Source organism: Nothobranchius furzeri, chromosome 8 (assembly GCF_043380555.1).
Source record: "Nothobranchius furzeri strain GRZ-AD chromosome 8, NfurGRZ-RIMD1, whole genome shotgun sequence".
Lineage (NCBI taxonomy): Eukaryota > Metazoa > Chordata > Actinopteri > Cyprinodontiformes > Nothobranchiidae > Nothobranchius > Nothobranchius furzeri.
In genome coordinates this window covers 47481566-47506411 of record NC_091748.1, presented here as the reverse complement: position 1 = coordinate 47506411, position 24846 = coordinate 47481566, and the positions used below count along the sequence as shown (strand labels likewise).

Below are 24846 nucleotides of genomic sequence, written 5' to 3'. Positions count from 1 at the left end.
TAAAGGAAATGATACATCTGAACCTAATAACTATAGACCCATTGCTATAATTAATACAGTTGTTAAAGTATTTGAAAAACTGGTTTTTATCCAACTATCTAAATACTTAGAGGATAACAACCTACTATCACAGTACCAATCGGGGTTCAGAAAAAACTTCTCGACAACTACTGCACTGCTCAAATTTTCTAATGACATCTATTCTGGTTTTGACAATAATTTATTTGGTGGTGCGATTTTTCTTGATTTAACAAAAGCCTTTGACCTCGTCAATCACTATCTACTTTTAGATAAATTATATGCTTTTGGTCTGTCAAGGCCGTCTCTACTGTGGTTTAGTTCTTTTCTTCATCATCGTTCTCAATTTGTTTCCTTTAATGGTTCTGAATCAAACATGCGTGGTGTCATCAGAGGTGTTCCCCAAGGCTCCTCACTTGGGCCATTATTATTTTCAATTTTTATTAATGATTTACCACAGTGCTGCAGATCCTGTTCTGTTCAGTTATATGCAGATGACACAGTCTTATACTGTTCTAAGTCGAGTAAATCCGAATTACAAGAAGCTATTCAGCCTAATTTTGACGAGGTGCAGCTCTGGCTAACGCAGAACAAACTTCTTTTAAATAAATCTAAGACTTACTCCATGCTGTTTCACAGAAGTAGAACTCTATCTGACAGTGACAGGACTCTTAATCTTTATTTTTTGGATTCCTCCCCGGTTCAACCGTCTGTTAAAATGAAATATTTAGGAGTTTGGCTAGAGCCAGAGCTGTCTTTTAAATTTCACATTCACACAACATGTCTTAAGGTCACACGGTGTTTACGTATCCTTTATAACTCAATAAATTGCTTTGAACCTATTGTTCGAAAGTGCATCGTCACTCAGCTTCTGTTACCGATCATTGATTATTCTGATATTTTATACCAAAACTCAACAGTTTCTAGCCTGCGGTCTCTTGATGTCGTCTATAACAGTTTGTGTCGTTTTATTTTGCGGTGTTCATTTAACACTCATCATTGTTATATGTATGATCTTCTTGGTTGGCTTCCTTTAAAAGCTAGACGACAATTTCATTGGTTGATATTTATGTTTAAGTGCATTTATTTTGATTTTCCACTTTATCTAAAAACACTTTTGGTTCCCATTGATTCCTTGTATTCAACCCGCTTAACTACTCTTCCATCATTTGTTGTTCCTCGTTTTAAAAAGGAGGTGGGTAGACTCGCCTTTTGTGTTAAAGCTCCTCAGGACTGGAATAAATTACCCGCTGAATTAAGATCCATCTCAACAATTCGTAAATTTTCCCGCACTGTTTATGCTTATGTAAAGCCAAGCTGTAGTTGCTTTGTTTAATCTTTACTATGATGATTGTGTGCATTCAATGGCTAACATGCTGTATTTCGTTGCCAAACTTTGTATTCAATTGGGATACTACTTCACTTTAGGTTTATTTACAATGTAATTTCTTGCCCTTATTTCTCTTTGAGTGCCTCACAGCAGTTTTATTTAATTTAATTTGGTATATAGGTATGTATGTACGTATGTACACTTGTTGGTATCTATGTATCCTTGCTTATGTGTTTATATTTACGTGTGTATATATATACATTTATACATATCGTTGATTTTGCTATTATTTACTTTCCCCTTTTTTTTTTTATTTCTGTTACAACTTTCTAACTCTGCCACCTTATTTGTTATTGGTTGTGTTGTAGGAGGACCTGCTCGAAAACGAGATGTTACATCTCAAGCAGTTTATCCTCCTGAAAAACATAAGTTAAATAAATAAATGTTGACATTGAAAATGATTGCCTCAATGTAGCCTTAGACTCAATTGGTTTTACTCAAAGAATACATAGCTCCACCCACTCCTGCCATCATACATTGGACCTTGTTCTGACTTATGGCATAGAGTGTGAGGAAATAACAATCTTTCCACATAATCAAGTCCTCTCGGACCACTTTCTGATAACCTTTGAGTTTTTTATAACTGAGTTCTCGAGACATGAAAGTAAATTTCACTATAGTTGGTCTCTATCTGACAACGCTGTTGCATCTTTTAAATCAACTGTTCCATCTTTACTGTCCTCAGCATCTCAGAGGCATGTAGCAGAGGGCAATATTTTCAGTTCCAGCCCCTCACAAATTGATGCCTTAGTTCATCATGTTAATTCCTCTTTACGTGTGGCATTAGATGATGTTGCCCCTTTAAAAAAGAAGGTAATTAGGGACAGGAAGTTGGCTCACTGGTTTAATTCTCATTTACGAGCCTTAAAACAAAACTCTAGGAAATTGGAGAGAACATGGCGCTCTATGCACCATGAGGAGGCCTACCTATCCTGGAAAAATAGTCTTGTGCTTTATAAAAATAAGCTTCCACGAACTAGAACTGCTTATTTCTCAGCATTAATTGAGGAGAATAAGCATAATCCTAAATTTCTTTTCAGTACAGTTGTTAAACTTTCACAGAATCATAGTTCTGAGCCATCTATTCTCTTAGCCCTCAGCAGCAATGGCTTCATGGGATTTTTTACAAGTAAAATTAATTCTATTAGAAACAAAATCTTTAGCATCCTCCCTAATGCGATTTCTTCTTCCTCAGTAAGTGAGGCAGCATCAGAGGTGACTGTAGAACCTCATCTGTGCTTGAACCGTTTTGATCCAGTTGAGCTTTCAGAGTTATCAAAAATATTAGCTTCATCTAAACCTTCAACTTGCATTTTGGATCCAATCCCAACCAAATTATTTAAAGAAGCATTTCCTTTGGTTACTGCCCCCATTCTAGATATAATCAATCTATCCTTAGTAAATGGGTATGTACCACAAGATTTTAAGGTTGCTGTAATCAAACCTTCACTTAAGAAGCCTTCTCTGGATCCAGATGACCCAATGAATTATAGACCAATATCTAACCTTCCATTTTTATCCAAAGTCCTGGAGAAAATAGTGGCCATCCAAGTATGTGAGCATTTAAACACTAATGCTCTGTTTGAGGAATTTCAGTCTGGTTTTAGAGAGTATCACAGCACTGAAACTGTGTTAGTGAGAGTTACAAATGATATTCTCATGGCCTCAGATAAGAATCTTGTGTCGGTTCTAGTCTTGTTAGATCTCAATGCTGCCTTTGACACAGTTGATCACAATGTTCTTTTAGAAAGACTTGAACATGTTGTAGGGATCAAAGGAACAGCGCTAGGCTGGTTTAAATCCTACCTGTCTGACAGATTTCATTTTGCAAATGTACATGACAAATCGTCTTCATACTCCAGGGTTACTTGGAGTACCACAGGGTTCAGTGCTTGGACCAATTCGTTTTTACTATATATATATGCTCCCAATTGGTAAAATCATTAGACAGCATGGGATAAACTTCCACTGTTATGCCGACGATACTCAGATATATTTATCCATTAACCCTGATGAACCTAATTGGTTAGGAAGATTACAGGCTTGTCTTGAGGACATAAAAAATTGGATGACTCTAAACTTTTTGCTTTTAAATCAAGACAAGATGGAAGTTCTCATCTTTGGACCAGAAATCCAGAAAAGGAAATTGCTTAGTCAATCACCTGACCTGAATGGCATTACATTAGTCTCCGAGAACAAAGTAAGGAACCTTGGTGTTATCTTTGACCAGGACATGTCATTCAAATCCCAAGTTAAACAGGTTTGCAGGATTTCCTTTTTCCACCTTCGGAATATTGCTAAGATTAGAAGCATCCTTTCCAGGAGTGATGCTGAAAAACTAGTTCATGCATTTATTCCATCAAGACTGGATTACTGTAATTCATTACTCTCAGGAAGTCCACAGAGTGTAGTTAAAAGTCTTCAGCTTGTCCAAAATGCTGTAGCTAGAGTTCTGATGAGAATTAAAAAGAGAGATCATATCTCTCCTGTCTTAGCTTCCCTACATTGGCTACCTGTTAAATTCAGAATAGATTTTAAGATCCTTCTTCTCACATATAAAGCTCTTAATAATCAAGCTCCATCATACATCAGTGATCTGATTGTTCCATACGTTCCTAACCAAGCACTTCGCTCTCAGACTGCAGGTTTACTGGTGGTTCCCAGAATATCTAAAATTAGGATGGGAGGCAGATCTTTTAGTTATCAGGCTCCTCTCCTGTGGAACCAGCTCCCAGCTTTAGTCCGTGAGGCAAACACTTTGTCTACATTTAAGAATAGGCTTAAAACATTTTTATTTGATAGAGCCTATGGTTAAAATCTGATGTTAGCCTAAATCTGGACAAGTGGGGGAGTACAGGGAGGTGGAGTGTACACTCGGTAAAGACGGCTCTCCCTTGCCCTGCCTTCAACATGCCTCCATCTAAGTAGGATATATTATCCAGAGTTATCTCTGTAGTTATGCTGCTGTACAATTAGACTGCTGGAGGATACACTGGCCACTTTTCACACTCTACTACTTTCTTCTACAATCTGCTCTTTAACTGTATTATTTTCTGCAATTTCAGCTGTTAACTTTATTTTCTCTGTAAGTGTTTTTCTCCCCAGAAGAAGCTACAATGATGTTCTGCTGAGCTGTGGTGGCCTCATGGAGGGGGCCATCGTCTAGCACACTGCTGCTAACCACTTAAACATTCTCCCTCTCCTGATAACAACTTTTTGCTTTCATTTTTTTTTTTTACCGTGTCCTGTCTGGCTGTGAAGCAAGCAGAATTGATGTCTGAATGCTGGTAACAAGCCTTACAGATTTACTCTCAGGTGGAGCATTAAAGCGTTTGCTTTTAATGTCACGCCTGACACTTAAAACTTTATTGTTATTGTTTTTGAATGCTTTGTAATTCCGACCAGACACGGAGACAGAGATGAAAGGAAAAGAAAAGGTGGGGAGGGGGGGGGGGGGGGGGTTCCACAAAAATAAACCATAATGAACAAGAGTCTGCTTCTAGACCTGCAGAAAAAGACAAAAAAAAAGCAAAAGGGCAAAAAAAAAGGGACACAACAACAATACAACAAGATCAAGTTATCACTGCGTCAACTTGATGAGGAAATATATAATCAACATTGCTTAACTGAAGTATCACAATAATAAATCACAATGCATTAAGTGCCCACCATAGTCTTAAGACCTGTGTTGAACGTGCCCAAGCCCATACTTTTGAGAGCACCAGGTGAGCACCTGTGTGTGTACACATGCTTGTTTATGTAAGGTTTCTCTATAGAAGCGTCCAACAGAGAGTGTGAGGAACCACAGATCTGCCCCCCAAAGATGTGCAGGAGACGGGGGGAGCTCCAAGTCCCAGAGATCCAGGCGCTGCCCCAGAACACAGGAACCCCAAGGAGACTGCAACCAGGAAGGCCCCTGCCCCCCCTCGAGAGGCACAGAGGATCGCCCCGGGGGGCCACAACCAGCAGCCGGCAAAGTCCCGGGAGACATCAGCGGCAAGCCCTCAGGCCTGCCCGCAGCCTCCCACCCCCTAGCCGGCCGAGCCCGGGACCCAGCGACCCGGGACCCAGGGGCTACCACCCCCGCCGGGGACCCCAGCAGAGCCCAGGGACCCAGACCCCACCAGGCAACCACCGGGAACTTTTTGCTTTCCTTGACGTTGGATGTGCTACTACTAGTTTACCCATTTAATTATAGATCCACTAGGATAAATACAATATGTCTTTGTCTGTGTGTGTGTGTGTGTGTGTGTGTGTGTGTGTGTGTGTGTGTGTGTGTGTGTGTGTGTGTGTGTGTGCGTGCATGCGCTCTGTCTTCTTGATCCCCAGTGAGTCGTGGAGGATGGCTGCTTATACTGAGCCAGGATTCTCTGGAGGTTTCTTCCTGTTAAAAGGGAGTTTTCCTCTCCACTGTCGCTTTATGCTTGCTTAGTATGAGGATTGCTGTAAAGTCACTGACACTAGTCAGTGACTTTACAGTGACTTGATGCAATTTGCTGGGTTCCTTATATAGGAAACATTATTTCTGATTGGCTTAATGAACTGACCTGAATTGGAATGTTTATTATGTGAAGTGCCTTGAGACGACTCTTGTCGTGATTTGGCGCTATATAAATAAACTTGAATTGAATTGAATATAAACGGTAAATGTTTTAATGAGTAAAGTAGAAGATGGAGAGGTATGTTCTAGTATTTCACTGAATAATCTGAAAAAAGCAACCACTCAGTTCATATTCCAGTGAATACAAATGAAAAACAAAAACAGGAATGGATATTTCCAGTTATTTACATCCACAGATGACAGTTAGACCTCTGGAAGGGACCCTATGGCTTTCAGAGTTTTAAAACTGTAAATGTTGGCACTTTAATCTCATACCACACTGAAGACCTCAAATAATGACAACACAGATCGGTCTGGAGATCAGATAGCCACCAATGGATCCGTGTAACGGTTAAATGAACAAGTCAGCTGACTGGGAGGTCCAATAAGACGTCTAAGCTTACTGAGGAGATTTTCCACAGCACGTCTGCAGTGGTTTGATAAGGTTTCAGATCAATATGGGTCTAACGATCGCCTCTCAGCAGCAGGATTAGAATAAAAGTTGAGTTAATGCTGTTTTACCGTCACGTCTGCTGCTGTCGCAACAACAGATTAAAAGATACAACTCTCCCAGGTCCGTGCAAAAATAGACCATAGGTCCAGAAGGTTCTGAGCTGAGGGAAGGTGTTTGTTTAAGTCGTTATAAGGATTAGAGATTCAGGACGTATGAGATTGTTGAGAAGGGACAGTTCAGCTGAGGTGATCCAGCAGACGAACAGAGAACTGGATTCAAACTGTGATTTTCTTTCCACATTTCTGCCATCAAGCAAACTTCTAAATTCTGTCTGGGTTTACTTTGACCCAGCCTGTGGTTTTTAGGAAATTGTCACAAATGCTCCAGACAGAAACTGTTCAGGTAAGGCTAAGAGAGAGAGCATTTATAAAAAAATAAAACTTAAGAGTTTCTGTATTTAATCATTTATTTGAGTTGAGGTTGTTGTCAAAACTGTAAAAATGAGCTTCAATAAATAATGTTTCGCTCTGTGCAAATGACAGGTTTCTCTAGCATGTAATAAGATATCTAAACATTTTAGCAGAAAGTTTGTCCTGTTTCTTTAATTATGATATAAATTGAAGGAAATGTGAAAGGAAACAATTGTTTCTCATATATTAAGTGTGAGTTACTCGTTTGATTGTTTTAAACTTTCTTACAACTGTGCATAACAGTGATGCCCATGCCGAAAGACGCTTTCTAGCATGTTTATTGTTTTCTCTGCTTCAGCACACCTGATTTTAATCAGCAGGTGATTAACAGGCATCTGCAGAGACTGATAAGCTGCTGAACAGGTGAATGACGTGTGTTGGAATAGGGAAACACCTAAAACATGCTGGATAGCAGCCCTCGAGAAAGGGAGTCGGGGATCTTTGCTGCATGCTTCTTGGTAAAATATATTTTTTACAGATTTTAATGTTTTATTGTGAAATTTGTCATGAACATGTATAAAACCAAGAGGATGTTTTATAAAATACCTGTTGTTTCTGAAATGATCAAAAATATATCAAAATTAGTTTTGGTCTCAAGCTAAATATTGTCAATTCAAATCCCAATCGGGTCGGACCAAAGACTTTAAAAATGGGACCTGATGCCTCCCTGCTTGACACTCAGCATTAAGGGGTTGGATTGGGGGGTTAAACCACCAAATAGCTCCTGAGCGTGGCCACTGCTGCCCCAGGGGATGGGTCACAAGATCTACAATTTGGCCTTTGGTTCCCTTACCAACATCTAGATCCTTCAGAGAATTCTTTATTTTGGAAACCCTTTAGTTAAATCTTGTAGCAACTGCAGTTCCTTCAGCTCCAGTATTGGTACCGTAATTTCTGGACTATAGAGCGCACCTCAATTTAAACCGCACCAACAAAAAAAAGGTTTTCTACACACACACGCTGCACTCAAATACAAGCCGTGGTGCAGCAGCCACATGCAGGTCTCTGGCGCACAGCGCATGTACGGCCATAACATGAGATAATTAGACAGAAAGACGCTACACGGAGGTTTTTCATTGTTGTTTTAATTCAACAAAACAAATTTTAAACACGGGTGAACGTGCCTGCAAGTTTAGAAAAGAAAACAGCACTGATAGCATTCATATTTCTGGATGGTTATAAAATAAAAACAGCACTGACACGTTATTACCGTAAGTTGCATGTCTAGAAGAAAAGAATAGCGCTGACTCAGCATTAATAAGCCCTGGATGATTAGAAAATAAAAACTGCACACAAAACATGCCTGGTTAGTAAATAAAACACACTTGCCTGCCAGAAGAAGTCATTCGCTCTCATCTTCCTTTTGCACACTAAAGCCATTAAAGTCCTCTCCTTCAGTGTCGGAGTTGAACAGCCTCAGAAGAGCTTCGTCACATACCTTTTCTGTGGCGATGTCGGTGTCGCTGTCCGTGTTGCTGTCATCATCCCCGGGTGAAGCTGGCTTGAATGAGTTCTTCCCGCTGCCGTCTCCAGCGCCGAACCATGGATTCATTCATGCCAAGCTTACATGCGGCAGCACTGTTTCCCTCCTTTACTGCCAGATCGATGGCCTTCAACTTAAATCATATGAACTCATACGTGTCGTTACCATGATGAGGGGGGTGGATTTGAAACAAATTCTTCGTCGTGCCGGCTGCTTGCATGTGCTAAATTAAAATGAGCACTTTCTTCCATTTCCACTTTTGACTCCCACCTGTTTCACTTTCTGCTAAAGCGCCCCCTGGTGGCAAGTGAAGGAAAATCTTCAGTAAAGCCGCAACTCATAAGCCGCACGGTTCAAAGCGTGGGAAAAAAGTAGCGGCTTATAGTCTGGAAAATACGGTAGGTGCTCATCAGAGATAAATCTATAAGGAAGCTGTAGTAGATTTTACAAGTTTCTCAAACACACTAAACAAATAAACCGTATTTTTTTACAGGCCTCAGCCACCGTTTAGGCAGTTTTTATCTGATGCCCTGGGCTACAGAAGGAACCAGTTAAACTAAAACCTTTATTATAGCTAACCTATAGTTTATTATAGCTGATGTTCTTCTGAAGTGTCAGCTAATTCAGTCTGAGTGTCAAATTAGATGTTTAAAAGATAAAGGTGTGATTTAGAGCAGATGCTTTGGTTGGACGAGGGAAAGCAAAGCTGTATTGACCAGGGCTGCATTCCATTTCTGTAGTCATGAATGTTGGTTGTAAATGAGCAGGGGTCTCATTTATAAAACATCACGTAGAATCCTTACTAAAACCGTACATAAGCTCAGCAAAAATAACTTACGCCAAGTAGGTGTGTGGCCTATAAAACATGGAGTACGCACAGCTGCACGCAATCTCCGCTTTAGAAATCGCACTCTACCTAGGAATGTTCTCAGGTGTTCCTTGTTCTGGGTTGCTTGTTCTGTGTCCGCACAAAGTGGTACAAGTGATATTGTTGCTGAAATTCATGATTGTATTCTCAGCAGCAGCACTGCAGGTGCTCTCCATGTCCAACATGTGCGTAAGCCAGGTCCTTAGTCAACTTAAAGTTGCGCACAGTTTTCCTTTATAAATCCCAAACATTACGTGAAAAGTTGCTTACGCAGTTTTCCAACCCCGTTTTGTGCGTAAGCAAGCTCGATAAATGAGGCCCCAGAACTTCTTCCTTGTGAATGCAGCCCTCATGGTTCATTCATTAATTCAAACTCAGTTTTAGTTTAGTATCATTCTCAGGTGTTTTCTTTACCAAACACAAGGTTGTCTTTAGGAGGTGGGAGGATGCCAGCGCTGTGTGTGTTTTCACTTCTGAGTGACATTAACTCTTCTGTCTCTTCATAGTTGTGTTTTTGTACCACGGCTCTTTCAGCGGCTTCATATTCATGAATTTTTGTAAATAAACAATGTGCCACTATCATGACACTGAAAACCAAACCGATCCTGTGAAACCCTGCAGAGTTTATTTCCCCACATGCATTCATACTTTTTGCTCTATTCAACATTCATAGTTACATTTGAGAAAAATTCATGGCTGATGCCTGTAATCAGAGGAGAGATAAAGTGCGTATTAATGATGATGAACAGAGGAGAAGGTGACAGTCGGGATGATTCAGACTCGGCTCAGACATTTTTTTCTCTATCTGCGTCGTTTTCTCACTCAGACCTGGAGACCCGCTCAGACAGCATTCTGGCAGGATGCCTCTGACATTTTCAGTTTGTTTCTGCTACTTCTGCAGAATCTGCATCCTCTGGAACTTTTATTGAATGCAGTCAAAATCAAGCCTTTTGTTTTACCCCCCATCCCCCCCCCCCCCCCCCCCCCCAATTTTGTATGGAAACGATGCTGGCATTATCCGTATAAATATACATCCATGATTATTCACTTGCCAGTGGATCTAGTTTGGCAGCTGATGAGTTATTTAGAAAATTCCTGACGTGTGTTCCTAATTAAGACGGGTCTATAACAGACCTTGTTAAAACCATCTTTTCTAAACTTAACTTGCTCATTATGTCCCAGAAAACCTTGTCCAGTTCCTGGTGCTGCAGCACTTGTGATGCTGCAAAATGAGACAGACACCCCAGGAACCAACCACGGGGTATTTTCAGGTTGGAGAGAAACAGAGGTGTGTGTGTGTGTGTGTGTGTGTGTGTGTGTGTGTGTGTGTGTGTGTGTGTGTGTGTGTGTGTGTGTGTGTGTGTGTGTGTGTGTGTGTGTGTGTGTGTCCTTTTTTGTTCCTGCAGAGTAGCTTCAATCTGCAGTCTAATTCCAGTGCTCTCAGGACAGTATAGCTGCAGCCCCAAAGAAGTGAAAGTTCCTGCATGCTTGCAGGTTCTAGGGGTTGTACGAACTAGGCTCTGTAGTGACTTTTTATGCCTGTCATCGACTAGTCGCTGTCACGTGATAATGACTGACAAGATGCAGTCCTCGGAAAAGACAGCAGGTGATGAGCCCCTGGAGGCGACGCGCTGTGCGGTACTGACACCGGCGGTAAAACGAACATTTAACCAAACTGTGACCTTTTCCCTCTTGCAATTTAACCTTCCCCTCACCCCATCCTAATCTTAACCAGTTGGTGCATGCAAAGCTCTGATCACTGACGCGCGCTCCAGACATTGCGTCCTGAGCACCGCCAAATCAGGTGTCACCACCTCAAAAACAAATTAAACACGCGATCGTTCATGTCGGCTCATTTCCTTTCCTTTCATGTTTTCTGTCTGTTATTTGTGCCTGATGCATTTCGCTGCTGCGGAGCGAGGCGCATCACCTGTTGTCCTCCGGTGACGCACCCCCAAGATTCCACTATCTCCACTCCGCTCCGGCACGAACTCCGCAGCAAAAACGGTCCCGTTGTAGTCGGCCGGCGAGCAGCGGCACTCCACTGTTTTTGCGGTCGGTAGATCTTTTAGAACTGCAGTTCAAAGGTAACTCATAAGGTGAATATATATGAACGCAGGTAGCAGTTTTTCTTTAGGATTGAGAGGAGATGCAGGAAGATAATAAACAGACAGGACAGAAAAATAGTCAAATAAAAACAAGTTAGTTTTTGTACCTGGTGGTTGCAACAAACAGACACCATTGAAGGTAATCAGAAGTGAGGAACAGAAAATGAAATAATTATTTTAATGTTTAGAGCAGCAGGAAAGGGTGCAGGCGCATCAGTGAGTTTGCGGCTGCTGCGCAGGGGGAGGGGGGAGAGGGCTGAAGTAGGATGCAGAAACTATCGTTGTTAAAAGAGATGTGTTAACTTAGAAAATGTGGGCGCAATTTTAATTGTCAAAAACTCCAGCGAACCTACCGACCGACCCCCCCACCCGCTTCCGGCGTATGACGTCATCAACGACTAGTCGAAGTCGACTCGACTTTCATTACTTGACTGTCGACTTTAAAAAAAATAAAGTCGTGCAGGCCCTAGCAGGTTCCACATTTTTCGACCCTGAATGAGCACCGTAGGAAAATCCCTGCAACAAAAACTGGATGCAGGATGAAAGGCAATGCAACACATTTGTTTTACAAATCTTAAAGCATGAAGAAGTTTAGTTTGAGTTGTTGTTGTTCTGGATGGGTGGGCAAATTTGTTACAGTTATGTTAAAAGTAGATCGTGTTTGTCGGCCTTTGCGACAAGTCTCATGTCGTCCCCATGTCGGCATGCTGTGGCGGTTTAATGAGGGCTGAGGTCAGTGGCACGATGCAGGCGCTGCAGAGAGGTTTGTCACTGTCTGTGCACAAAGCCCTGCAGCTCAGACACACACTCAAGGCCAGAGGCTATTGGGATAAAAATAGAACCGGATAAATTAAACAAAAGAATCACAGCAAATAACACAAACAACTAGATTGTTTCTAGTAAGAAATCACGCTCAGCCTTAGGAACTCTGAGTGTTCTTGTATTTAACTAAACTAGAATGCACAGCTGAGCCACCAAATGAGTGCATCTGGAATCACAAATTGTGAGTGTTTGTGTGAGGCTCTGTGTCAGAGCCTCAGCTGGATGCTTTCCAAACATCAGTCCTCCTCACACTGACAGAGGAACGGGCTGGACACCTTCCTTCAGAGAGGGCGATGCTGCCACTGAAACATAATCTGTTTTTCTGCAGCTGTCCGATGCATCCAAGCAAAGAGAGGGACGAGATGCTTGCCTTTTTTATACAATGTTTTGAAGTGAACGTACCGTTGGAAACAAAGTGATTTTATTTCTGGACTTTTGGAGCATATGTGTGTGTTCCTGATGAGCACAACAGGCACGACTGGAGCTGTGAGGTGTTAACCTGCAGGGCCCAGAGCCCTTCCTGTGAAGGAGGAGCCGAGCTAATTATGAGCAGATTTATGAAGCCGATGCATATGGTAATCAGTATGGTTGTGATCTCATTTAGAGGAAAAGCTGCTGAACAAACAATCTTTCACAAACAAGCAACAGTTAAATGTCTGACCTTCAGTCTGCTCAGGAAAACAAGTACAGCCAACAACCAGGATTCATAAAAACTGAGTTTCAATCCAAACTCTAATTCAAAGATACTTTATTAATCCCAGAGGGAAATTGGTTCTCGTAATTTATATCATCATGCACAAAGGTTATTATCTCCATTGAGAAATATTTAAATTTATTTGTATCTTTTTGTTTTTTCTGTAATTTGTTGCATTGAGTATCTTTCAAAATGTTGTGCTTCATTGATAATAAAAGCTCTGCCTGTGCAGCCAGAGTATGAACCCCTCCAGCACTTGTCTGACAATGCAAACACACACACACACACACACACACACACACACACACACACACACACACACACACACACACACATACACCCTTGAACCAATCTGAACCTGAAACGGAGTGGAAATGGGAAAAGAAGGCAATATCACTTTATCTCAAACTTTATGATCGTTTTTCATCACTTCATTTCATTTTGGGGGCCGTAAGTTGTGCAAAAACAATCGTGTGTGGATAGCTGCTCTAGAGTTGTTGAAAAACCATTAAGATATTTTAGGAAGAGATGGATATTTTGCATTAATTGTTCTTCAGGCACCACCTTATATTTGTCGCATTCAAAATTGAGTTTATTCTTTTTGTAATGTTCCAACTGAGACCATCAGAACGAACAAAAAGAGGTTTTCTGTCTCCTTCCGTCCTGAAGACTGTCTCACGTCCAATAGATCTGAGCTCCATCTTTGCTTTCTGCTGTAATTATTGTGTCTGTGTACTGCAGCTGTCTGTAGTGGGACAACAAATTAAACCTGTGCCATTTCTAATAGTTGCAATTTAATAAAGCACATGTAGGTTTTCTAAAAGTTAGGTTTATGCAAGTTTGTGTTGCTGCATTGGCCACGAAACAACAGCGATTCATCATGTCCCTAAACTGTTGAATGAAGTCACTGAGTTGTCATAATTACAGATCTTTTACAGGTTTGATCTTTGTGCAGAGGGAGATCACACAGTCAGAAACTTATAAAATCATCTCAGATTATTGACCTACGATCACACAGTCTTGGGCAGGACGTGAACCACTGCAAATGTTTGGCTTTATCTGTTTATCTTCTCAGTGGCCTTGTGGTAGCGTGTCCGCTCTGGGACTGGGAGTTCGGGGTTCAAAACCCAGTTGGGCCATACCAAAGACTCTAACAATGGGACCCAATGCCTCCTTGCTTGACACTCGGCTTTAATGTTAGATTGGGGGGATGGGTCAGATGCAGAGATGACTCTCACCCGTGTGTGGTGAATTAATGGGACTTTATGTCATGGAATATAGTTGTAGTTGGGACCCAAACGCAGGTGAGCATGAACAGGAGGCAGGCAAAAGAACTGTTTAATATAAATAATGACAGACGGGATGACAGAGGAGGAAGACAAGAGGAGGATGTGACAAAGACCAGCACAGACAGAGGGTTTAAATACATGAGGATAATCAGAGAAACAGGTGAGTAAGGTAATGAGGGGCAGGTCAATCAACACTAACAAGGGAGACGTGACACCAGAGACACAGGAGGCCACCGGAGCAGATCCCAACACTTTAACTTTGTCTTTAACTCATCAGCATGTTCAAAAATAACCTCTCTTTCTTAGAGCGTTTTCATCAGATGTGGAAATATATAAAACAGCCAGTTATCTCCACATCAGTTACACAAATCCTGTTAGTATACTAATTATTTAAGCCATCAGGGTCCAAAAGCATGCTTTATTTACAAACAACTTTATAAACTAAAAGGGAAAAGCTCACATAATGAAAATCATTTCTGAGCTTTTAAATACACATCTTGATGGGTGTTTCTCAATGCCAAGGAACCTCGCCTTGATGTCTTGACCCCGCCCCAGTTGCCTAGGAGATACGTCATCCGGAGTCTTCTACGGTACAGAGCAGTGAAGTCGACTAGCCGACTAGCCGACTAGTTGATACAACCCCTACTCTCTTTGACATTGAATGTGCTACTACTAGTTTACCCATTCAATCATAGATCCACTAGGATAAATACAATAAAGTTCATCTCTCACCAAATGGAATATTTACTAAGAAATCACAATGTAACCATAGAAGCATTACTTGGTATATATGTTGTGTGTGTGTGTGTGTGTGAGTGTGTGAGTGTGTGTGTGTGTGTGTGTGTGTGTGTGTGTGTGTGTGTGTGTGTGTGTGTGTGTGTGTGTGTGTGTGTGTGTGTGTGTGTGTGTGTGTGTGTGTGTGTGTCTGCTCTGTCTTCTCCATCCCCAGTGAGTCGTGGAGGATGGCTGCTTATACTGAGCCAGGATTCTCTGGAGATTTCTTCCTGTTAAAAGAGAGTTTTCCTCTCCACTGTCGCTAAATGCTTGCTTTGTATGAGGATTGCTGTAAAGTCATAGCCTAGTGAACTAGACCAAATTCTTGCTTTGCAAAGAATTTGCAAAAGTCTAAGCATGCTCCATTGGAACCTCAGCAACTCCTACCAGGACTCTGGCTGGCCAATCACAGCTCTCTAGAGGGGTTTCTAACACATAAAAAGCTGTGATTGGCCCATAATGGTGGGCCAATCATAGTGCTCTATCTGCTTAGCGAACAAATCACAGAGCTTTATCCACTTTGTGGGCCAATCAGGGCACTCTATGTGCCTGGTGGGTGGGATGAAGCAACAGAGTGAAACAAGATTATGTCACATTCATTGTCCAGTAGAATGCGGAGATCATTTGAAAGACAACGGTAGAACCCTCCCCACAACCGAGAGCCGTCAATGGAGCGTGGCCAGACTAAATAATACATTTATTTAGTCTGGCTTGCCAGGCTAGTAAAGTCACTGACACCAATCAGTTACTTGATGCAATTTGCTGGGTTCCTTACTGGGAAGCTGGGAAACTTTTTACTGATTGGCTTAATGAACTGACCTGCATTGGAATGTTTACTGTGTGAAGTGGCTTGAGACGACTCTTGTGATTTGGCGCTATATAAATAAACATGAATTGAATTGTAAAGCACATTGATTTGCCTTTGTGTAGGAAATGCGCTATATAAATAAAGCTGTCTTGTCTATTTTCTATGGAGGCTGATGTATGCATGACCATGGGGTGGCCAGAGATTGGACAACAATGTGGAGAGTGAGGTCAGTACTTGGGAGCAGGCTGGCCAAGCTGACCAAGATGAGAATGATCATGGGAAATGGTGCCAAACTTCATGACCTCCTGATGGGACAGAGGAACAGCTGCAGAAGCAGCAGGTGATTACATTCATTGTCCTCCTGAACACAGGCTAAGATGATCTTTTGTCCCCACTGCTATGAGACTTTTTAACACTGTTTGATATGATATGCATCTAGTTTTAGCGCCTGCTTTAATGTCCTGAGCAGGTTTTTAACAGTATATGGATGACAGTTTTGTTTTTATCATATTTTAAAGGTGTGGAACATTAGTTTAATCAATGCATTTAAAGTGGTCTCTAGTAGGAATGAATTCCTTGTAAGTCATACTCTGGGGTAAAAAGCCCCGAAGCACCGCATCAGCAAGAATAATTCAGCTGGAGGAGAAAGCAGCTTCAAACAGGATTTAGAGTCTTATTTCCTTATTTTTGGACATCTCTCCTTTGATTGAATAACAGCAATGTGACTCAACCACTCACTCTGTTTACTTTGCAACACTGATGTTTTATCTCAACAAATAAAAGAAGTCCAGAGAAGTTCTGCTGTGTGGAGGAGTTGTTAATGCTAACGGTTAGCAGAGCAGACACATTCTCTGCTGTCTCCTGGACGTTAAACCAGCAACAACCGTCCCCATAGAGCTCCGGACCCCACGTGACTCTCAGTTAGTGGACGCCATTTTGGCATGCAGAAAAGGTAAACAAACACGGATGTAACCATGAACATGAACGGGATCCGCTTGGATTTTACTTCGTCGGAGTTTACTTCACACTTTAAAACAGAAGAAATCGTTTTATATAGTCAGAAATTAAATAGACTAAACATCTCCGACCCTTACCGTGCCCCTGGGATACTTTTTAAAAACGCCAGAAGCTGTCGGAGCGGGCTTCTTACCGGCACAACACCGGACCTGACCGGTGAACCCCTTGGGATTTACCCGGAGGAGCTGGCTCCGGCGGCTGGGGAGAGGGAAGTCACGCTACTGCCCCCGCAACCCGACTCCGGATACGCGGATGAAAATGGATGGATGGACGGACAAATAACAGATTTACACGTAAGTAGTCTCGGTGACACAGATAATAGCAATCCAAAGTGCTTTTTATGTGTGATCTGACAATTGATCAACCATTGCTTAAAAATTAAATAGCTTAGCCGGTTAATTGCTGTGATCATAAAACACATAAACGGCAGCACGCAGAAATCACGAGGCAACGTTTTACGTGATGTTTACTTGTTGCTATGAGTAATAAGACAGAAAAAGCCACGCCAAAATAAGTTTAGGAAGCCCACTAAGAATCATAATAAAAGCATTTAAAATAAATACCGTACACAGTTGAGGAAACGTTGGTTTAAGTACCTGATATGAAGTGGTCGCTGCATAAGTGAAAACCTTTACTCTCGGTTTCCCACAGCTTCATTTTAGCCCGGTCACTAGCGCGTTTTATTACAATGATCCAACGTTTGCGGCGCTCCGGATCTTGGGGAATCCTGTAGATAGCTCATTCCTTATGTCGTCCGTATGTCTGCATCCTGGGGCACAACAGGAATCTACCATATTTCCCGTTTGATTGAGTTTTCTGACAATAACAAATAGTCCAGCTGCCGGCTTCTGCATGCCAATATGGCGCCGTTTCGATTTGAACTGTTGCATGCCGGGAGAAGTGACGTCAACTCCCGGAGCTCTATAGTGAGTCAGGATGGGTGAGTCCATGAATGCTAAGTAACAGTGTGATGTAGATCTGTCAGGATTTTTGAATCCTAGAGTTTCACCGTCTATTTTCTATCAGAAGCTAATGCAGGAGATGGGTGCAGGAGACTATTTTCATGTTCAGCCTGGATGACAAACTCAGAGCGACCGATTATAATCAGGAATAATAATTAAAAGTGTTTTTTTTTATATTCCACACCTTTAATCTCTCTTCTTTATTTGTGCTACCAATGGTTGTGTGTTTTGCATGTTAATCAACATCAGAATTTCCCCTCTGGGGATTAAAAGAGAATTTCTAGGTCTGTGTAAGATTTGTTTCTGCAAAAATTATGAACATATATCTGTTGTAGATGGGTTGGTTTTGACTGAAGGTAACAGCGTTTTGCAGTCAAATCCACATTATTTCAGCAGAAATCTAAATGTTCAACTGAAAATATTTCACCTTGAACAAGACACATAGCTAGTTGCGTTGCCAATCTGGGCTTTTTAGTGAAGCTCCAACATCTCATCGTTCAGCAGCTAAATGCATCATACTGGGATTGGTGAGGACCAAGAATAGCTGACCTTTTTCTTCATCACATCCACAAGGGCTGAATAACACACGCCTTCACACTACTCTCAAATGCAGCATTAGTCAGATTACCTCCATTCCCTTTTTATAATTTCTCATCATCTCTTCTTCTGCCACAGAGCAGGTCGAGAGAGAGAGAGGTGAAGGTCAAACAGCAACTATTTGTAATTTCCTCAAAGCTTTTTCCTTTCTTCTTATCAGTTTTTATTTTCCCCTCTGACAAAATCTTCCTCTTTTTCTCTGACTTTTGCCTTCTCATCATCACACTCCCTATTCTCGTTTCCAATTCCATTGGATATGATCACTGACACGTGCACCCTGGTGTTGTGCACACAAGCTGAAGCTCCCGAGCTCCTCTGTGCCTCAGGTGATCCCATCACGAACACGCCCACGCAGGCATCACATCAGTCTGGGTTTCAGGTTCACACTGTGAAATGCACCAGGACACATCAGCATACAGTACACGAGTCGACCAGCTGAATTTGATATGGTTCTGTACACCAGATGAGTCTGAGGACTGGTTCCAGATAATAAATAATGTACCATCTACCTGTATTAAAGTGAACTGATGCCCGCTTGTTGAAGTAAATGTTTTAATGGCTGTGAGTGACAGATCTAGGACACAGACTCCCTTATAGCCTGACATTATTTTCCTGCTGGTGTCTAAAGTCCAGCTGAATCTCTTTTCACAGGATTTGAATCATCTTCATCTGATTTAGTCAGAAGCTAAAATGATCTCTAAACCAACCCTGTGAAAACCTCTCTTCCATCCATCATTTTGCTTTCCGCTGAACCTGCCGGCCCCTGTTTCTCTTTCTCTTATATGAATATTTAACTCTTGCCCCATGTGTGGCCCCCGGCTTTGACTCTTTGCCTCTCGCTTATGAGCTGTCCAGGACAGTAAGGGGGGCAGCCAGAAATACTTTCCCCAACACTGGAGCCGTGACATCAGGAGCTCTGCCAGCTCAGACCCAGACACGCTTCTTACGTCTCGTCCATTTAGGAGAATGCACTCATTAGAATCGGGACCACGGTACGTACAACGGGTGGTCCGATGAGCCCACGTTCCCTAGGTCAATGTGTGTTCATAGGGCACCAAAAACCAACAGCAGAGCAGTGGGAGAGAGAGCTGTCATGACAAGATACAGCTTTAGCACAGCACAGAAACACAGTCATGCATATCTATTTGAATTAAAACCATACCATGCAACATTTGCATTTTGAAATCATTTTCTTGAGCCAATTTGCGCTAAAATGACCCTTTACAGGGTTAATGAAATGTCACTCAGACCTCCACCACCCTTTGTGGCCAGAAAACTGCACTTGCAACCTCAGAGTGCCAGTCCAGTCCCTGTTGGACTTAGTATAGTGAAGCTGACATACCTGGCGCAGGAGTCTGCTTCCAGCACATTTCCTGCATGTTTTAGATCATGAACACAGCTGAGTTGTTTGATTTTGTGAAAAAAGAAAGAAAGAAAGAAAGAAAGAAAGAAAGAAAGAAAGAAAGAAAGAAAGATTCAAGTTTATTTATATAGCGCCAAATCACGACAAGAGTCGTCTCAAGGCACTTCACATAATAAACATTCCAATTCAGGTCAGTTCATTAAGCCAATCAGAAATAATGTTTCCTATATAAGGAACCCAGCAAATTGCATCAAGTCACTGACTAGTGTCAGTGACTATACAGCAATCCTCATACTAAGCAAGCATGCAGCGACAGTGGAGAGGAAAACTCCCTTTTAACAGGAAGAAACCTCCAGAGAATCCTGGCTCAGTATAAGCAGCCATCCTCCACGACTCACTGGGGATGGAGAAGACAGAGCAGGCACACACACACACACACACACACGCACGCACGCACGCACGCACGCACACACACACACACACACAGAAAGAAAGAAAGAAAGAAAGAAATAAAGAAAGAAAGAAAGAAAGAAAGAGGGATATTTTATATACTGTCTGTCTCTCAAGATAAAAATCATGAGGAGCTCCACTAGAACAAAAATAAAAAATAAATTGTGAAGGAAAGGGAAAGAGAAATTAGCAGCAACATAAACCAAAGAGCCCTAAAATATGACAAGCAGTTGTTAAAACAACATAAATAAAGTTGGTATTAAGCAGAAATTTTGTGGAATAAAAAAAATGAAATAATTGGGAAGAAATCCTTATGGAAACAATTTCTTGAATGTTTTCTTTGTGATAATATGATCAAATGTGGAGAACATGTGCCGACATGCTTATCACGTGTTTTTCCACATGTGGTTTAAATGTTACCCAAAGAGCTCCACATGTCGCCATCCACAGGTTGCCATGTAAATGGTATGTCTGGGTAATGCTCAATTACCATGAAACTGATCCAAATTCACATGGGTGCAGAACACAGGTGGTCACGTGGGCAAAATGTTTTTCACATGTGGTTTTGCTCATGTGTTGTTTCTGTAAGCTTCTTGAAAGTTTTGATCTCCTTTCAATGAGCCCCTGTTCCATAAAACAGCAGAGGAGACACAATTACAGTCTTTGCATAAAGTTTTTAAAAAGCATTAAACCAACTTGAAACAGTTCAAAACAACTTGGTGGGTTTAGTTTTTGGTTCGACCTCAGATTAAATGACATTTCTAATTTAGTTGAAATGACAGTGACATGTAAGGAAGCATCAAAGATCAGCTACAGGAAATAGATACAGGCAACAGAATTTAAAAGGATGACTAAAACACACAAAACCAGATCTCCTGTTAGGATCATGAGCAACAATACAGATGATTCCTCCTGAAGTTCCTTTGGGAAAACTCACAAACACACACTCCTGGATGCTTCTGATTCATGTTCATGCTGAGAGTTAGAGACAGCAGAAATCAGTGTGTGTAAATCGCTGCAGTGATATCACCACACACACACTTGACCCTGTTCACTGTGTGTTTGCAGCTGTTGTTTGTGAGGTGCACATCATTTATAAAAGAGACTTTGCAAAGGTAACACACATTCAGTTACATTCAGACTGCAAAGTCATAACAACAATGTGATTTTGTAGTTTAAAGAGAGATTTGTAGAAATACAAGTAGAATTTTTATTGCACAGCCAGAAAATAAGCTCAGACGTTTTGGTTGTAGAAATGTACATTTTAGAGCAGTGAGCTGATTAATGTTGGTAATCATTTGTTCATTATGAACCCTGACGGTGTATAGCCACTTTAAAGATCTGTTTACTTTGAAAAACTACAACTTTTCCCCTTTTTGTTTCCTTTGTGGAACACACACACACACACACACACACACACACACACACACACACACACAAAACGTCCTTAGTGAGAACATCAGTGTCCAGCGTTTTGAACACCACAATTAACCATCTGGACTGAAGGTCCATAAGAATATTGAGGTGCGTCTCTGTGTGTGTGTGTGTGTGTGTGTGTGTGTGTGTGTGTGTGTGTGTGCGTGCGTGCGTGTGTGCGTGCGTGCGTGTGTGTGTGTGTGTGTGTGTGTGTGTGTGTGTGTGCGTGCGTAGGATGATCTATTGTCAGAAAAGACATCGTTTAGCATTTTCTCTGCCTTCAGTCTTCACACAGACAACACATTAACACTGATGAGATTAAACGCTCTCATCATGGTTATCATGCAGATGGGAGTAAAGTTTGACCTCAATTTAGCTGCTTTAACACTTATGGACAAAACTCAGAAGAGCTTTTCCTCTGAGAAGGTCACACAGAAGTCCTGTTTCTGGAAATTTTAACTTTTAACCTGTAGTGTGTGGACATGATCACATTGTGGGACATTTGGCTGGTCCACAAAATGGCAAAATACCCTAAGACATGTTTTAGAGATATGGTGTTAATTAACTTTTGTTTAGGTTAGGGTCAGGGCATGGGTTAGGCACAATACAGTCACAAAAATGAAATAAAAATGAATGGAAGTCAATGGAGGGTCACAAGCATATAAATACAAGTGTGTGTGTGTGTGTGTGTGTGTGTGTGTGTGTGTGTGTGTGTGTGTGTGTGTGTGTGTGTGTGTGTGTGTGTGTGTGTGTGTGTGTTAAATTCAGCTCCTGACAGAGGGCAGTTTATTACTCTGTTACTCTCCATGTGTTTGTGCACACACACACACACACACACACACACACACACACACACACACACACACACACACACACACACACACACACACACACACACACACACACACACACACACACAAATTACCTAAATAAGCTAAAGTGAGAATAATCAATGACGGAACCAGAGGTGTTTTGGCTCGTGGCCAAGTAGGAGAGGTAGTTACAAGCCAGATTCAACTGGAGCCAAATGCACAAAACCAGAATAAGACGATGTGATTATCCCGATGAGACAGAAGACTGTGAGAAAATATTCACTTTGATTATTTAAAAATAACCCTGTTAGGAAAAAAGGTCTCTGATCCCAAATATCCTCACCTTGGAACTTGTATCCTTCAATTTGCACCCAGAGACAGAGGTCCTCAGTGTCACAGTCGCACCTCCAGGGGTTCCCACTGAGGCCCAGAGAGCGCAGAACGGGCAGTGCAATCAAGCTGCTGATGTTCAGGATTGTCAGGTTGTTCCGACTCACATCAAGAACCTGCAGAGCAATGTTCTCCGAAAATGCGTCCGGGTGGATCTCCCCCAAGTTCGGATTATCCGTCAGCCGGAGCATCACCAGAGACGCCAGGGGCCCGAAAGTCCGGTCTTCGATCTGCAGCAGGGTGTTAAAAGACATGTCCAGGTAGGCGAGTTTCCGCAAGTTTCCGAAAGTGGACTCGGAGATTTCTGTTATTGAGTTGTTGCTACAGTCCAGGTAGACCAGGTCGGACAGGTAGTTGAGCTGCAGAGCCGGCAAGTCCCCGATGCGGTTGTTGGAGATGATGAGCTGCCGGGTGGCCAGGGGCAGGTCGATGGGGAACAGGGTGAGATCCTGCCCGGCGCACTGGACCACCAGCTGCTCGTCGCACACGCATCTGTCCGGGCAGCCGGCTGTGAGAGCCGGAGACGGAGCCACCCCCATCACGAAGATGAAGAAGACGATGAGCCGGAGGGACTGGGCACTGAGTTCGGGCAAAAAACGCATGACGAAGCGGCCCGGAGCGTCATGAACTCGGGCTGAGCTGGACCAGCACTCCCCGGCGCTTCCCGGACATCCTGCCTGGGCGTGCGGAGCTGGGACAGAAGGTGGGTACTGCCTGCTCTGGGGGTCCCGCTGTCGCTGCCTCACAGCCGGGCTGCTTGTACCAGCCTCTCTCGAGAGGGAGACTGTCGGTCAGCCACTCACACGCACGCTGGCGCGCAGCGCACGTCGCCACGAGACATCATTTCAGAAGGTGACCGAGAGACGCGTGAAACTCAAGTAGCCCGCCGTACTTGATCCCACCTGAAGACCAAAACACACCTGGATGTTGGCTGACACTCCTTCCGGTCTCATCTTTGAGCTGCATCAGCCGTCTCCAGCAGAGTGCATTTTTTAGTTTCCAAACAATCACCAACACACAACGTTCCTCTCCACAATCCCGGACTCGTACAAACCTTCAGCAGAGGCTCACGTGTCCTCGTGATGGTGTGTTTCCGTGGGTCTGTTGTGTGTGGAGGTCCAGCTGGCTGAGGAGAGAGAGCGCGTCCTTCCCTCCACTCGGCTCTGACTGCCGCGCTGTAATGATGCTCCTCCGCGCGTCCCCTCTCTGCTGCAGGAGCTCACACTGACTGCAGCTTCAAAGTCCTGCTCTCAGGCGACATAGGTGATCTGGTTACGTCACCAGGTAATGCCCTCTTGAAAAAAAAGTGTGTATGTGTGCGTGCGTGTGTGTTTACTTGTGCGTGTGTGTGTGTGCGTGCGTGTGTGTGCGCGCGAGCGCGTGTGTGTGCGTGCATGCGTGTGTGAGTGTGTGTGTGAGTGTGTATGAGTGTGTGTGTGTATGAGTGTGTGTGTGTGTGTGTGTGTGTGCGTGCGTGTGTGAGTGTGTGTGTGTGAGTGTGTATGAGTGTGTGTGTGTGTGTGTGTGTGTGTGTGTGTGTGTGTGTGTGTGTGTGTGTGTGTGTGCGTGTGTGTGTGTGTGTTCACTAGTGGTGTGCATCTCTACCTGCCTCACGATTCGATCCAATTCCGATTATCTGCCTAACGATTCGATTTGAGTCTGACATGCATCACGATTCTTCACACAAACATTTTCATTACTTAATAAAAGCAGTAGAATAGTTTTCAATTTCTTTTTGATTTCGAAATCCCTGAAAAACAGAACATTCATCTATTCACTATAGTGAGCAATAATTTTTAAGGTGTGCTGCCTATAATTACTTAAATAATATAAGAAATAATGTTTTCGGTAGAGCAGCTTCAAGATAGAATATTACTGAACTTAAAAATAGTAAACAAATACTGTGTTAAGTGATTCTTTCACATCCAGGATCCCAAAACAGAAATTAGCCCAAACATCCGATTTAAATGTAACGGGTACATCTTTGATTACTGGTAATGTTGGCCCTGTATCCCTGTCCGCCTTTTCTGTTTTAAATTGGCGCTAGGGCAACGCAGTGCG

At 42.5% G+C, this 24846-nt stretch overlaps 1 protein-coding gene across 1 annotated transcript in view; it reads right to left on the bottom strand.

Moving 5' to 3' along the window:
- The window catches only part of lrrc52 (leucine rich repeat containing 52), a 34089-nt gene extending 9732 nt beyond the window's left edge, over positions 1–24357 (bottom strand). Inside the window, exon 1 of the mRNA XM_054734451.2 lies at positions 22739–24357. Coding sequence (XP_054590426.1) covers positions 22739–23387 — 649 coding nt within the window. The 5' untranslated portion in view covers positions 23388–24357. The remainder of the gene's footprint in view (positions 1–22738) is intronic.
- Positions 24358–24846: the final 489 nt, after the last annotated feature.